The 17,175-nt window shown below is 37.7% G+C and overlaps 1 protein-coding gene across 1 annotated transcript in view; it reads right to left on the bottom strand.

Annotated features, from left to right (window-relative positions):
• Window positions 1-14,129, bottom strand: part of LRRC39 (leucine rich repeat containing 39) — a 35,460-nt gene extending 21,331 nt beyond the window's left edge. The window contains exons 1-3 of the mRNA XM_069090538.1: window positions 13,635-14,129; window positions 9,317-9,502; window positions 2,559-2,664 (exon numbers count right to left, since the gene is read on the bottom strand). Coding sequence (XP_068946639.1) covers window positions 2,559-2,664; window positions 9,317-9,429 — 219 coding nt within the window. The 5' untranslated portion in view covers window positions 9,430-9,502; window positions 13,635-14,129. The remainder of the gene's footprint in view (window positions 1-2,558; window positions 2,665-9,316; window positions 9,503-13,634) is intronic.
• Window positions 14,130-17,175: the final 3,046 nt, after the last annotated feature.

Here is a 17,175-nt window from a genome sequence, read left to right as displayed (position 1 = left end):
GAAAGAAGTATCACCACATTTTTATGATGAGGTATAAAGTTAGGAATCCTCAATTATTATTTTTTTAGTATTTTGCATAACTACCAAATCTCAAGAAACTTATTCCTCCACTTTTTAATCCTTCAAACACTAAGTAAACTAGAATTTAAACTATTTTTTTCTATTATCATTAGCTAGCACAGAATTCATATCCTGAGAATTCACATTCAGGCATACCCAGACCATTTTGGATTGTTCGTGTTAACAAAAGAACAAAAATAGAATGGTTACAGGTATTGGAAACCCATGAATAATCCCCAAATCAAAATTCTGTCTCTATGAATCCTCCTAAGAAAAATGGCATATTTGACCACTGTGAGTTTGAAATTCTCTCCTTATTGCCTCTAAAGATAGAACAAATAAATTCAATAATCAATCCTGAATAATTAAAAGCATAAAAATATACCCATATGCACAAAGGAAAGATCAGACCTCACAAGAAACATTAGATTGAACCTAATGGCAATTGAAAAAAAAAGTCTGCCCCTTGAAAATATCTTTCTTTGGGGATCCTGGTCTTTTAGACTACTAGTCTGATTCTAACTCTGTATTATTTGAGGACTTAAAAAGAAGATGGATCTTGTTCTTTGCCATTTACTATAGTCATCATCGCTGAGCTTTTGGAGATCATGGCCTCCTTTTTATTAGTCTACAATGACAACAATAGATATGTAGCTTTGAGCTTGATAACCATAGTAAATTTATTGAGCTTCAGTGTTGGAGTAGTTTATGAATTGTAGATGATATCCCTTTTTATATTTCTCTTACCATCTTGTTCATGATGTAGTTCTACTCTGTTGCAGCAATTACATAGGGCCCTATTATCGCTAACTACTCTTTTTTTGCCTTTTTTGCAGGGCAATTAGGGTTAAGTGACTTGCCCAAGGTCACACGACTAGTTTTTGTGTTAAGTGTCTGAGGCCAGATTTGAACTCAGGTCCTCCTGACTCCAGGGCCAGTGCTCTGTTCACTGAGCCACCTAGCCACCCCATGCTAACTACTCTTCTACCTAGAGGCTTACAGGATTTCTTTCCTTGATTATTACCAGGAAAGAGAGTGATTTGGCCCCTAGCTCATACAACTGTTGTGAGGATAAAATACATAAAGTCCATTGCAACCTTTAAATGGTGTTGTTCAGTCATGCCCAACTTTCCATAACCCCATTTGAGGTTTCCATGGCAGAGAAACTGGAGTGGTCCACCATTTCATTCTCCAGCTCATTTTACAGATGAGGAACTGAGGCAAACAGGGTTAATTAAGTAACTTGCTCAGGGTCAAATTTGAAATCAGGTCTTTCTGACCCCAAGCTACCTAGTACCCCTACATACCCTTAAACAAAAATGTATAGATAAAATTAAATTAAATAAATAAGAATATTAATAAATAAAGAAGTATAAACAAAGTTCCGTGTGATTTAAGGGGGGCAAATTTTCAACAAATTGGAAAGATACAGGAATGTTTCCTAAGAAAGGTAGCATTTTAGTTCGGCTCTGAACTTCAAAGAATGCATAGGAATCCAATGGGGTATATGGGAATGGAGAAGGGGGAAGACAATCCAGGCAGAGGGAATAGCATGGAAATGAAACATTTTGGTACAAGAGAGATAGCTGGTGTAGTGGAAGGAATATTGTACTTGTAATCAAGAAGACCTGATTTCATAACCTGGCCCTTTCCCAGGGGTGTGCTGGAGCCAGCTCTTACTGGCGAGAGCCAATTTTAAAATTTCAGTATGAGCATTTGTACCTTGGAAATTGTCAAATGCTACAATTAAGGACTTGATTTATTGTATTATTGATTGTCTGAACTTAAAGTGATGGAAAAAATGTTAATATTGTAGATTAAACTTAAAAGTATGTCCTGTGAAAAGCCAGTTGTTAAATATTTTTGAGTATACCCATGGCTACCTCCTACACCGTAATTAAGTATACAGCCCTAGAAAAATCACATAGCCTCTGTAGGTCTCATTTTCATCATCTATAAAATGAAGGGTTTGGACTAAATGACTGCCATAGTTCCTGTTAGCTCTAAATCTTGTAATCTCAATGAAAAATGAAAATTTTCCTTTTTTCCCCCCATTCCCATTCTATGGAGTTTTCACGTGGAGGCTATTTTACCATGATCAGCATTTTGGTGAATATTTTATTGGTAGAAACTTTTGTTCCTGTACCTCATTGAATGAGAAAGGTGAAAACTAGAATTAAAAAAACTCATAGCTAAATTATTACTACTAACTTTGTTCAATATGGACAAAGCTAATGTAAACATTGAGGACTGAGTTGAAATTTTAGAGGAAAATATTTTTTTAGAAGAATTTGGTACATCTCCTCAGCTGTTTGTGTGGTTCACATTCAGTTGTTTTGTTTTTTTAATTTTTTTATTTTTAATTTGAGTTTTCCTAATTTTTTTTGCAAGTTTTCCCAGTTACCATCTCGGCAGAATGCTTATGAACAGAACACTATAAACTCTATAAAGAGAATGCAACAAGTAGAATGTCATTGAAAGTCACTTCCTCTGATTACCTTCCATTCTTCTTTTTCTATCTTTAAAATGACCCTTCCATCTTCCCTGATGACTTTTTCCTTCAGCTTGGTTAAGCTCACTCTTTCTTCCCAGATTCGAACTAGCCTAGGAGACCAAGAATTAATTTTAGTAAAAAATATGGAAAGCATTTAAATTTCCACATTAGAGACTCAGGATAAACAGCATTTTGATCAAAGGTAATACTGAAACTTGGGAAGGTACTAATATTTCAATGCCCCTAAACTTCAAATTCCCTTTATTTAAAGGGCTCTTATATGTAACTGCTATGATTATATGTTAATTTTCCCATTAGGCTAAGATAGTACAATCATCTAGTAGCTCTGGGATAAATGCTAAGGTTGTGATCATTTACATTTACAAAGGAAAAGCTAAGTAACAAACAAGTTCTCTAGTAACTATATAGGTTATTTTATGGAAGCCTGGCACAGGGAAAGATCACTGACTCTGGAGTCAAAGGACCAGAGTTCAAATATTGCCATTGATACATTACGTGACTTTAGCAAGCTCATTTAGTCTTTTGGACCTTTTTTGCCTCAACTGTAAAATGAGGGGGTTGGACTAGATGACCTCTGACATGACTTTCAACTCTAGATCTATGGTTTGCTATCACTTTTTTAAAAACAGTGATGAGATTGATAAGGAAAATGTCACAGATATAATATACCTGACATATTTTGACAATAGCAAGCTATTTAGCAATCTCACACAAAATCCTTGTGAACAAGATGGAGAACGTTAGTTAGAATAACAGTACAGTTAGATTAAGAACTTGGTTAAATGGCTGGATCCAAATAGCAGTTATGAATGGATTGGCATCAACCTGAATAGTATGTCTCTATTAGTTTAAAGGGCTCTATCCTTGACCAAAAATAATTTTATCAGAGAGTTAGATGAAGGCACATATTTTTAGATGAAATAAAGCTGGAAAAAGTAACTAAATGAATGACTGAATTAGGATTAGACTAAATAGCATGAAAGACCAAATACAATGAGATGTAAAAATTTAATAGAGTTGAATGAAAAACATTTTTATTGGATCCAAAAACTCAGCTGTATAACTGCAACTTTACACTATGAAAAATACATTTATGGGGAATTATGTCAAGAATTGATATAGACTAAAAATATAATTTTTTCCATTCAAATATAAACTCCTTGAAGACAGGTATTTTAAAAACCCTATTCTTTGTATTCCCCAGTGCTCAGCACAATTCCTGACACATAGTAAATGTTTAATAAATGCTTGTTGATTGAATTTTCAAAGATTTAGATAGATTCATGGAAAATAGATGCAGAATTAAGAGTGTTTTGGTGATATATCCCTAACTTTCCTTTAAAATATAATTTAAGTATAATTATTTATCTTATTTTTATTATTACTTGTTTTTATATCACATTCATTTCTGAAAATAGTCTCTCCCAGCACTCCAAATCAATTAAACAAAACTAACCAACATTTCAGCATTATCTAACAGTATATGCAATATCCATAGTCCCATGCCCCACCCTCTCCATTCCCACCTCTATAATGAAGGACAGGAGATACATTTTTTCATCTCTTCTTTGGGGACAAAATTTGTCATTAAAATCATATAACATCGTTTCTTTTTATGCTCAACCATCAGCAATAAAAGCTCCTCCAATTACTTAATCATTCTTTATGTCTTTAAAAAGTGTTTTAAAATTGTATTTGTGTCGTACTTCTGCTCTTATAGACTAATATTTTATGTATTTTGAAGCTATTTTGAATGGAGTTTCCCTTTCTTCATTCTTTACCTTTCAAGGCTGATATGAACAGAGATAAGCACACTTTTCCACAAAACTTTTCTTGGTTCCATTATCAGTGACAGAAACCAGGGTCTAAACTAATGTTGAGATTCTTATATCATTTATGAATTAGAAATAACTTTTCATATTAGGGCAGATGTTTTGAATTTCTACATATATGTTCCTCCCATTAAGTCCTATTCTGAGGCTTTATTTTGACGTGATCATGACCTTGACTTCTTTTTTTTTTTTAAAGCAATTGGGGTTAAGTAACTTGCTCAAGGTTACATGGCCAGGTGTTTCTGGGTGGGTGCTAAGTGTCTGAGCCCGGATTCGATCCCCAGGTCATCCTGACATTGAGGCCGGTGCTCTTACTCGCTGTGCTACCTGGCCGCCCCATGACCTTGACTTCTTAAAGGCTATACCAGCAAAGACCAGCTCTTACAGATCCTACCAATCTGAAAAAGCCTGGGAATAGGTTATATGTTGTCTAAACACAAAAACTGAGAAACTCAGTAACACTTTGTCAGCAAGAAAATTAATATGCTGGTCCCGGCCATCTCAAAGATGATCTAAAATGTTATATATAGGGATTGTGAACTTTGTCAATGGAGAGTACACCTACTCTCAATAATATTCCAGATCTTTGAAGTGTCTAAACTTGGAGATTCATGAATAGATTTCAGGGGTGTCTGTGAACATGTAATTTTTTTATTTTTTCAACTATATTTCAATATAATAGGTTTTGTTTATAAGCCTTTATTTTATTTTGTTCATTTAGAAACATAATTTTAAGAAGTGGTCAGTAGGTTTCACCAGACTGTCAAAGGAAACTATGACACAAAAAAGGTTAAGAACTGGGAAGGGGTAATCAGTATGTTTGCTATCTTGGGGTGGGGGGTAGGGGAAAGATGGGGAGAAAATTTGGAACTTAAAATCTTGTGGAAATGAATGTTGAAAACTAAAAATAAATAAATGTTTTTAAAAGAAGGAAGAAAGGAAGGTTGAAAAGTCCCTGAAGTCAAAGAGCATGAATTCTGTTGTGATAATAAGGTAATATTCACAGAATTCGTGAATGTGTGATATCTATCTATCCATCCATCCATCCATCCATCCATCTAGAGATACAAAATGTTACCAATTAAGGAAGTCATGTTGCATCTACCCAACAAAATGTATTCTGTCAAGTCAAGGACTAATTTTTAGGGAAGGTGTCTGTTTTTGTACCTCTGCCATCCTTTATGGTGTCTTGCACATATAGGCAGTTAATAAATATTTGTTGGATTAAAAAAAAATTAAGAACTCCTGCTCTAGAATGTCAGAGGCTATGGTCTTTTTGGCCAATCCACACGTGTGATATTATAAGTTTTGGAAGTTATAGTTTAGAAAGAACTTTGAAAAGCTGGAAAGAGTACCAAGGAGAATGACCAGAATGGTAAGGAAACTAGAAACCATGTCATCTGAGGACCATTTGAAAAAAAAAAAACAAAAAAACTCAGAATATTTACGCTGGAAAAGAAGATTCTGTGCTTTAGCCAAATCAGATTCTGTTTCCCTAAAACATACTCTATATACTCTCTGCCTCATAGGGTTGTTGTGAAGACCAAATGAGATAATATATGAAAGGTACTCTTCAAACCTTTAAGTGCTCTACAAATGTTTCTTCTTCCTCCTCCTCTTCTTCTTCTCCTCCTCTTCCTCATCATCATCCTAAGCTTTGAACATTTCACTTTCTACTCATCACTTTCTGAATTCTTTTCCTTTTAAAAACTAAATTCAAATACTACTTCTTCCAAGAAGCCTACATTGACTCCTCCTGCCTTTCACCGCTTGTACCCCAAAGCACTTTTTTCTGCATCCCTGTATTACTCCTTTCATGTGCTGGGCATGCCTTTGTATCCTTAATGACTAGTAGAGTAATTTGTAGTGCACTAAAACCTTTTTCATATGACCTACTGTCTATCCCATCCTACATTTGTATTGGCTTCTTCTTCTTGTGGTTCAAGTGAAGCATTTTATATTTACTACTATTGTACTTCATAAAAATACACTGTATTGTAAGAGTAGATACCAGGAGATGCTAGAACATCATTAGGCCCAGGAACCTGAGACCAAGAGCCTTGGGAATAGCAATGCTTCCAACCCAATGCCTTCAGCCATAATCCTCAGAAGCAATCCTTGTAGAGATACAGCCTGGCAACTAACTGTTCATGAAGATGCTACAACCATTGCTACTGAGGACCTAGAAAAGAAGGTTCTTGTCATCAAAGTCATTGCCACCGTCAAATGTTTCAGCATCAGAAATCGATATTATTTTAAAGCTGGAAATAACATTAAAGAAGAAGCATTAATGTCTGCTTTGCACCCTTAGGACCATGTGACCTTTCCAGGACTTGCAGTTGAAACCTTCTCTGTATGCTTTCTTTCCAATTAGAATGTGAGCTCCTCGAGATCAAGGACTGTCTTCCTTTCCTATTTGTGCATAGTGCTTTGTACATTATAAGTGCTTAATAACTGCTTTACTCATTTATTCATAATTATAAAATAATAAATGACAGCAATAATAGTTAATGTAACAGATTCTCTGGATATTAGGACAAATTATTGGCCACGTTAAAAAAATTGCTTTAACATGTAATTAGGGAAAAGATAAAATAGATTTTAAAAATTATAGGTACATGTCAAACTGTTGCCAAATAGTGAATCTACACACACAAAAAACCCCATATCACAGAATCATAGATCCAAAAGATCTCTAAAACCTAACATACAAGGCTGAAAAAAAATTTTCAATTTTAAAGGGATAAATGTAAAATCATACATCAGGGCTCAAAAAATAACCTTGATAAGTACAAAACCGGGGAGATAAGGCTGAAAAACAACAGGGGCTTTTAGAGCACAATAAACAATGTAAGTCAAAAGTGTGATATAACAGTCAAAAAAGGAGAGAGATTGTCCATTGTTGCTCTGGTCAGACTATATCTGAATGTTCAGTTCTCCGAGTGCCATATTTTAAAAGAGATTATGACAAGCTAGAAAGCCTCCAGTGGAGAGTGACCAGTATGGTGACGGGTTTTGAGATTATGGCATATGAAAGATGTCTAGCCTGAAGAAAAGGAAAATCAGAGCAATTAAATTTGTCCTGCTTGTTCCCAGAAAGCATAACTGGGAGCAATGAGAGCAAGCAGAAAAAAAAAGACTGGGGGGGGGGGGGTGTTGTAAGGGAAAACTCTCTAACAATTGAGCATGGGCTCTCTTAACCAGGCAGCAGAGGTTTTCAAGCAAAAACATCATCTGTCTGATAGGTTATAGAGTGTATTCTTACTCATCTATGGGTTGGACTATATGGCATTTGAGGTCACTCCCAACTCAGATTCTATGGTGGTTCTGTGATTTTGGGAAATGTAAGATCTCAGGTGAGCAGTTACCTTCTGCGTTGCTTTTAGAGAAAAGCACAGAGACGTTGGGAATGCCTCTTCACCCATTGCCTCCCTTCCTTCAAGGCTCAGCTGAAACACCATCTTCTCCACTAAGTCTTTCCTGATTCCCCAAGTGCCCTTAGTCTTTTCAGTTCAATGCCCTTGTATTAAACAGCCTTGTTTTTCATATTGTGTCTATCTTATAGATGTTTATTACTCACGTACTTGTATATGTTCACCTTGCCTCCTTCAATATATTTAAGGAAGCAGGGACTGCCTGTCTTTGTATCCTCATCATCTAACATAGTCCCTTTCACATAGTAGTTTGTCTCTGGTGCAAATGCTTGTTGATGGACTGATTAATTGAGAAAAGTTGAACCTCTCCTGACTAACCTTTCCTCATCTGGATCTCTGTTTAACTGAGACCTTTGAGGGAGACAAGAAGGAGACAGGTAGCATAGAGGTAGTCCCAGTACCTGTAAGAGGACTGAGAGGAGCCAAGGGGCTTGTGGCCAGACCTGCAGGCACCACAAGGTGTTGTTGGTGATGTGTGGTCTTGGAAAAGTCATCATTAGCTAGAGAATTGGAGGTGGGTGCCATAGCACCTAGGAAAATAACCTAAAACCAGAGCAGCAGCAAGGGAAAGAGGTGAGCTGGACCCACTTCCTGTCATAGAGATGGTGATAATGATGATTATAATAGCTACCATTTATATAGTATTTTAATGTTTGCAAAGTGCTTCACAAATATTATTTCTTTTGGTCTGCACAATGAGCCTGGGAGGTAGGTGCTATCATTATCTCTTTTTAACAGATGAGGAAATTGAGGCTGAGAGAAGTAAGTGACTTGCCCAGGGTCATACAGCTAGTAAGTGTCTAAGGTCAGATTTGAATTTAGGTCTTCCTGACTCCAAGTCTGGCACTCTATCCACTGTGGCACCTTGGTGCCTCCAATATGCAGAATGAGACATGGGGTTTTGGATTTGGCCAATATGGACTTTCATTTTGGATGAGTATGCACATCTGTTACACCAGTTTTTTTGGTTTTGGCTTATTTGGTTTTTTTGGCTTTGTTTTGCGGTTGGGAGGGTGGAAGGAAGAGAAAATAAATAATTCATTAAAAACAATTTAAAAAGGAGAGCTGGCCAGATTCTTATGTTAGGCCACAACAATGACCCCAGGTTACCCAAATACATGGAACTCCACTGAAAAAAAGATGACTCATCTCTATGACAAGCTGCACAGTGCACTTTCTTATGGCATTTTTTTGCATAGAAAAACCAGAGTGTCAGTCCTAAGTGGTAAATTAGGAGCTGCCTTGGATGACACTAGGTATTTAGCTCTTTGGGAGGATGGTGAGTGGCCAAAAGAACAAGAAGAGTCACAGACATCACAATTACCATCATTGAAGACATCGAAGACAAAGTCCTTCGACTTTGCCTAGAAAGGCTCCCGAGTTGTGTTTGTCAAGCACAGCTACAGATGCAAATGCTTTTTGCTCCCAAGAATGTCAGAGCGTGAGGCTCTTTAATAACCACTTTTTGAACCTACTTCTGCTGAAATTCTTTTTCTCGCTTCAGGTCTTCAGTGTGCTTCTTGATTCTGGTTTCCCACACTTCCTTAGCAGCATGGACGGCCCCTGTACAAACTGTAGTTTCTGTCATGGTTCTTTCACATGAGGAAGAGGGTCGCCAATTTCATCAGAGACTGAAATGCGGACACCATCTCCCAGTGGACCTAATGGTATTGGAGGAAGAAGCATGAATGAATGAATGAATGAAAAAATGGAGGGAAAACATTGATTAAATGCTTACTACGTGCCAAGCACTGTGCTAAGTACTAGGGGGATACAAACAGAAATGCAAGGCAGCCCCAGTTCTCAAGGAGCTAAATGTCTATTGAGAGAAGGCAACACATAGAGGAAGTTTCAATTACAGGGTAGACAACAGGTCCAGTGGTCCTTAATCTAAGAGTAACCATAATTTTATCATTCTCTAGGGTTTGCCAAATGCTTTTCTTGTCCTTACTCTGCAATATAAGCAGTAATATAAGAACTGTCATCCTTATTTCGGATGAGGAAACTGAGGCTTAGAGAGGTTCCTCATACATGATCTTACTTTTTAACTATTCTTTAACTTTGTACAGCTAGTTGCTAATTAGTATGAAAAATGAATCTCCTAAACTGGTTGCATTATTCAAATTGCTACAGGTTATTTCTATGGAATCAATGACCACATTTTACATAATTATAACTTGGTACAGTATGCATTTGAATACACGAAACCATTTTTAGGGGCTTTGTTACATGCACAAATCAGGATCTAGTTGTATATTTGTATGATTGTGGGGCAAAGCCCCTTTTAGATTTTGAGTGCCCAGGTTTGCATATGAAGTGGTCAGGAAAAGCAATTGGCAGAAGCAATGACCTGTCCTTCTGAAAGTGGGCCTTTTGGGTGTCCATTCTTTCCACCCACTTAATTTATGAGTAAACAGGAGATTCAGAGACTATAAAACTCAAGAAGAGTTGGCAAAAGGAGAGAGCCTTGCATTCGAGGCCAGCATCCTGCTGTTTAAGAGGTGACAAGGCATGGAGTAGAGACCTCAATTCTAGAGGATTGTGGGGGCTCCTGCTGCTCCAAGACTAAGGCTGTGTTAATCTTCCTAAAAAAATCACAGCAGTACCCAATGCCAAGATTTTATGCAAGGCTTAGGCTGGAGACGATCTACCAAGTAATGACCAAGCAACAGAGCTCCAAACCCAGCTCAACAGAGATTCTACCCAACATAGAAAGCCCAGGAGAGATGCACAAGAAAATGTCTTCTGGGGTCCTGCAGTATATGAGACATAAGTTGCCCTTCTTTGTACATGGGTGTTATGTTCATACATTCCCTATATGTGTTCTTCTCTCCTTCTGAACTCCATTTGCATCCATTCTCTCCAAATAATGCTGGGATTATTAAGAGAAGAGTACACCCCAGGTAAGATATTTTATTGCTGCTTTTCTTACTATGCCATTTTAGTAAAAAGCCTTTATTTCATGCTATTGTGTCTTCTGGTCTATTAACAAAAGAAGAACACATTGATTGGGGCTTGTAAGCTGCAGTTTTAGGAGTCTGGACATAAAGATAACCTTGAACGTGGGGTACCCATCCCCAAGGAGACCTGACCTGTGAATATGAATTGGAGGGTAAGCAAAGCAGATAAGAGTAGTGAACTGGAGGAGTTAGGAAGACCTGGGTTTGAATCCAGCCTCAGATGCTTACTAGCTGTGTGTGTGATCCTCGGCAAGTGACTTAGCCTCTGTTGGCCTCAGTTTCCTTATCTGTAAAGAGGGGCTAATAATAGCATGTATGTCCTGGAATTGTGATGATCAAGTGAGAAATAACTGTAAAGTATTTAGCACAGTGCCTGGCACATAGTACGTTCTATATAAATATTAGCTATTATTATCATGGTAAAACTGAAGACTGCAAGTCAAATGTCAGTTTTGTCAAAAAGTAGGGCTCAATTTAGAATTTTATAAGAAGTTTATTAGAATTTTATCAATTTAGAATTTGATGACAGATTTTTTTTTACTCTAAATCAACAGTTTCCCTTCTTATTCTAGCTATACTGATTTTTTTCATGCAAAAATCTTTTAATTTCACGTTCTAAAAATTGTCTATTTCAGCTTTTGTGATATCTATTCCTCCCCTCAAGAAACTTTTTAAGAGGGAATTTATTCACTGAGAGTTGCTTATACTAGTGAAAACTGAGAGTTTACCAGATGAGGAAACTGAGGCTTAGAGATGTTCCTCATACATGATCTTTTTCTCTTTAACTGTTCTTTCACTTTGTACAGCTAGTTTCTAATTAGCATGAATAATGAATCTCCTAAATTGATGGCATTATTCAAATTGCTACAGCATATTTCTATGGAAAGGATCACCACATTTTACGTAATTATAACTTATAAAATTATAAAATCATTATAACATATATATAATATGCATTTGAGGTTTTAGGGTCTTTGCTACATACACAAATCAGGATCTAGTTGTACATCTGTATATTTGTAGGGTTGTGGGGTAAAGCCCCTTTTAGATTTTGAGTGACCATGTGGTCAGCCTGATCTTGCTGCAGTCTAGGAGTCTTTCTGGGTGTGTTTTAGAGAAAGCTGCCTGATATGCCTTTAACAGCATGAGTCCCACTGAGACTTATGTCCTTTCAAACTATGTTTGACATGTCCATTTTCCCAAGTTTTGATATCTTCAGCTGTTAATTGGTGGAACTTGTTCTTGTTAATCAGATTATCATTATTAGGATATATTCATATTGCTTACTAAAGGTATCATCATGGTGCAGAAGTGACCCTGGGCTCAAAGTTGATGGGTGGGGTGTTAAAATGTCATTAAAAGACCAATGTCTTTTAAATTTTAAATTGTAAGTTCTTCAAGTATTTACCAAATATTATATTGTCAGAATTCCCCCTTTCCTGTTATTTTCCTTGAGCAACCCAACCCTAAAATGATCTAATCTCTGAGCCAATAGCTGTAAATGGGGCTATATTTTCTATTCAATCAACAAATCAGCAAGAAGTTATTTAATACCTATTATGTGGTAAGCACTGTGCTAGCCACAAGGGATAGAAAAAATTTTTAATGGAAGTCTATATCCTCAAAGAGCCCACATGTTATGAAGGATACAAGTATGATATGCAAAGCATATGCAAAATAAATATGAGGTGGAAGGATCAGGAAAGGCTCCATGTAGATGACATGAGCTAAGCTTTTCAATATTATAATTTAATACTTCAAGACACATATTTTATGTATATTTAAATGTGTATATATTATCTCCCTGGAGAATATATGCCCCATGAAGACAGGGGCCATTTTGTTTTTGTTGGTGTATTGCTATTTTTACCATAGGGCCAGGTACAAGCGCACAGAAATGTTTGTTGATTGAAATTTCCATTGACTTGTAATCTCCTTGGTGGGGCTATTCCTTCTGATGGTACAAATCACCACTCCTTACTGCCTCCTTATCTTTTGTGAGTTATGTCTGCATCCAGAATTTGACATCTGAATCAAAGCTTTCCCATCTCCCATCTCCAGGCCTTTGCACAGGCTGTCCTCCACACCTGGAATGCTCTCCCTCCACAACTCCCTAGATTTTTCAAACCTCAGCTCAAATGATGCCTACATGATGCCTTTCTTGGTTCTCTCCCCTTCCTTCCCAGTTAGCAAATTCTCCCTCTTGAAATTACATTTTATTACTTTGCATATACCTCTATACATGTTTTCTCCTGAACCTCAGTCTAAGCTCTTTAAGGGCAGAGACTAATTTTGGGGTTTAGTATCCTTGGTGCCTTACACATAATGAGTGCTCAATAAATACATGTTTGATATAAAGATCACCTGCTCCTTTGACCTTTAGGGAGTCTGGAGCATTTAGAAGCATATAGTTTCAGATCATTTCAAAAGTTATAATCTGTATCAGAGAGAAAACTGGGTATTGAATCATGAGTGGAAAGAACACATATCCTGGGAAATGGAAGGGAAATGAAGTCCTCCTACCTTGTGTTATTATCACAACAGAAAGAGACACACAGGACCCTAGGCCCATGGCAATGACATTCCAGGACTAGCAGGTTCTATAGAGCATTCGGGAATAAAAACAAACCAACAAAGTAAAAAAAAATCAGGCCTGAAAGAAATTCATTTTCTAGAAGAGTTACTCTCTGACCTCTCAAGAGACAGGTTTTACACTGAGTTCCCAAACTGGGTTGTTCTGACTGGGCTAGCACAGGCACAGGTGGAACTGGATCCTCAAAGGCAAACATTTGTAAGTGAGTACAAAGGGGAAGAAGAACTCAGAAAAACTCACCAGGGTTGGCGATGTTTCCAAACTCATTGATTGCTCAGCGAGGGAGAGGTTACGGATGGGTTTTGCCAGTGATACTCCAAAGCAATCCAGATCCTCAGCCACACTGCGACCCAGAGGACTGTCATGTCAGCCCAGTGCTAATTTTAAACCATGACAAAGCTAGGAATAGCAGGAATCACATGGGGCTTGTGTGCAAAGTGCCTGGAGAGCTCATGTTGAAAGTTTTCCCACTTACCAGGCCCATGTGCAAACAGAGTTTAGGAGACCCACAGAAAGGAGAGAATCTGTCCCTATGAGAAACACTTGTGTCATATAAATAGAAGGGGCTGGCAAGTCCTTGAGCCACAAAAGCTTAGACCACAGGCACAAAGACTTCAGAACAATCCCAAAATATGGACCTAGGAACGTGAGGAGGAGCCTTTAGCCTGACATTGATGTAATTGTAGCTAGGAATTCAGAGCCTTGGGGGGAAATTGATTTGGAGGAGGGGTGGTCTACAGGAGACATGTCAAACTCCTAGCCTGCAAGGCCACAGGGGGCTCACAAAATTCCTGAGTGTGGACTGAAACAGATAAAAATATAATTGGGAAATGTTTAACAAAAGAAATAAAAATACAACATAGGTAATGTTAATTTGTAGTTTTCTAAGTCAGTACGTGGGATTCATTTCTATTTAAGTTTGATATCACTGATCGGCAGGATGAACTCTCCTATGTTGTTGAAGTAGACTGAGGACACAAGATACACAAGCTGAGCAGACTGAGTAAGTGGGAGATCAGGGTGTTTGAACAGGAAGGCATTGAGGTGGAGAAGAAGACTGTGAACCAGCTACTGAACTCATTGCGGAAGGACAAGAGAGGCCCTTAGGTAACAACAACAAGGATCTGTACCAGATGGAGGGAATTTTAAAAGAGGAAATACGTTTGGCGAGTAAGAGTGACAGAGGGAGGGTCTAAGAGGAAGGAGTAAGGATTATAACCATTCCTCCTCCTCCTTGATGTAGCTAGGTGGTATGGTGGGTAGAATGCTGCCCATGGAGTAAGGTCCAATTCGAATTCATCTTCAGGCACTTATGTGCTGTGTGATTCTTGGACAAATCACTTAACCTCCATCTGTTTCAGTTTCCTCAACTCTAAAATGGGGATAATAATGGCACCTACCTTGCATGGTGATTATAAGAATCAAATAAGATTATATTTTATAAAGTACTTATCTCAGTGCCTGGCACTCAGTAAATGCTTGTCCGCCTTCGCCTTCCTCATGACCCAGTGATTCAAGGGGTGAGACAGAAGGAACAGCTGGTCTTAGGGTACTGAGAGATGTGATATCTTCAGGAGAGATCTAGTTTTTAGTGAGTACCAGAAGACAAAAGAAATGTGAGACGATAGGACCATAGTCTTAGAAATTGAAGGGAACTTAGAGGACATCACATCCAACCATTCTTGCAGATGAGGGGAATGAGATCCATAAAGATGAAATCACTAGCCTGAGTTCATCCAGATAGAAAGTGGCAGAGCTTATATTTGAACTCAGGTCTTCTGTCTTTAAATGTGAGGATACTGATGCTGTACCACAGTGGAGGAGGGTTTTAGATGGTATGTGAAAAGGGAAGGCAGAGAAAGATAAAGACTGGGAATTGCCAGGGCTGAATGCATTAGGAGGGGAGGAGCGATGATAGCCACTAAAAGCCCCTTTGGATGCTGATTCCCCTAGATCAGAAGTTCTTAATCTGTGGTTAAGACCGATTTTCTCCCTCCCTCACTTCCCCCCCCCACTAAGACAGCATGCAATCATATATAAGGTATACATGTATGATCATATTAAACATATTTCCACATTAGTCATGTTGTAAAGAAGAATAAGAACCAAAGGGAAAAACCATAAGAAGAAACAAAAAAAAAAAAAAAGAGAGAGAGAGAAAATAATATACTTTGATCTACATTCCGACTCCATAGTTCTTTCTCTGGATGTAGATAGCATTTTCCATCATGAGTCTTTTGGATTTGTCTCAGATCCTTGTATTGCTGAGAAGAGCCAAGTCTATTTAAGTTGGTCATCACACAATGTTGCTATTACTGTGTCCAATGTTCTCCTGGTTCTGCTCACTTCACTCAGCATCAATTCATGTAAGTCTTTCCAGGTTTTTCCAAAGTCCTCCTTCTCATCATCTCTTATTGAACAATAGTGTTCCATTACATTCATATACCACAACTTTTTCAGCCATTTCCCAATTGATGGGCTTCTTCTCAATTTCCAATTCTTGGCCATCACAAAAATTGCTATTATAAATAATTTTGTACATGTGGGTATTTTTCCTATTTGTATAATCTCTTTGGAAGTGATATTGTATCTGTCAAAGGGTATGCAGTTTTATAACCCTTTGGGTAAAGTTCCAAATTGCTCTCCAGAATGGTTAGATCAGTTCACAACTCCACCAACAATGCATTAGTGTTCCAATTTTCCCACATCTTCTCCAGAATTTATCATTTACCTGTTTTGTCATATTAGTCAATCTGACAGGTGTGATATGGTACCTCAGAGTTGTTTTAATTTGCATTTCTCTAATCAATAGTGATTTAGAGCATTTTTTCATATGACCATAAATAATTTTAATTTATTCGTCTGAAAACTGCTCATATCCTTTAACCATTTATCAATTGGGGAAGTGAATGAAGTTTTGAGGATGATGCCAAGGTCATGAATCTGGATGACTAGGAGGATGGTGGTACTCTTGATAGTAATTGGGAAGTGCAGAAGAGGGGAAGCTTTGGAGGGAAAGATAATGGGCTCAGTTTGGTTATCTTGAGTTTGAAATGCCTATAAGACATGCAGGTCAAATGTTCATCAGGCAGTTAGTAATGTGAGATGGTAGCTTAGGAGAAAGACTACACAGCTGGAGATAGAGATTTGGGAATCATGTAAATAGAGACAATAATTGAATCCATGGAATCTGATGTACTTAGCAAGAGAGATGATAGAGAGAATCCTTTGTCTAGGACAGAGGTTAGGGGGAACATCAGTTTCCTTATCTGTAAAAATTGCTGGAGAAGGGGAGGCTAGGTGGCACAATGAGTAGAGCACCTGCCCTGGAGTCAGAAAGACCTGAGTTTAAATCTGGCCTCAGACACTTAACACACAAAAAACTAGCTGTGTGACCTTGGGCAAGTCACTTAACCCAAATTGCCCTCCAAAAAAGGCAAAAAAAAAAAATTGCTAGAGTAAATAAATGGTCTCTAAGTTCTCTGTGCACAAGATCTCTTGATCCAGGACAGAAAGATTCCTTATGAAGACAAAGTAGTCATTTGGGGTCTGGATCTCTTTGGTGGTTATTGATCATGACATCAGAAACACACAAACCATCTGGTCCCCTAGCCTCAGGGAGAGGAAACCTGGAGAACTTGGTAGCAGTGTAATAAGAGGAAGGTACGGTACCTACCTGAAAGTCAGAAGACTTGAGTCCTTCTTAGTCTCAATTCTGTTCTTGACTCTGTATGACAGTGGGCATTATTTTGGGCTTTATCTTTAAAGTTTAGAAGGAGAG

This window comes from Petaurus breviceps, unplaced genomic scaffold (genome assembly GCF_028583685.1).
Source record: "Petaurus breviceps papuanus isolate PSGF00001 unplaced genomic scaffold, PetGlider_PUasm1.0 186, whole genome shotgun sequence".
NCBI lineage: Eukaryota > Metazoa > Chordata > Mammalia > Diprotodontia > Petauridae > Petaurus > Petaurus breviceps.
The sequence above is the reverse complement of the archived record's forward strand: the minus strand, read 5'-3'. Positions and strand labels throughout refer to the sequence as shown.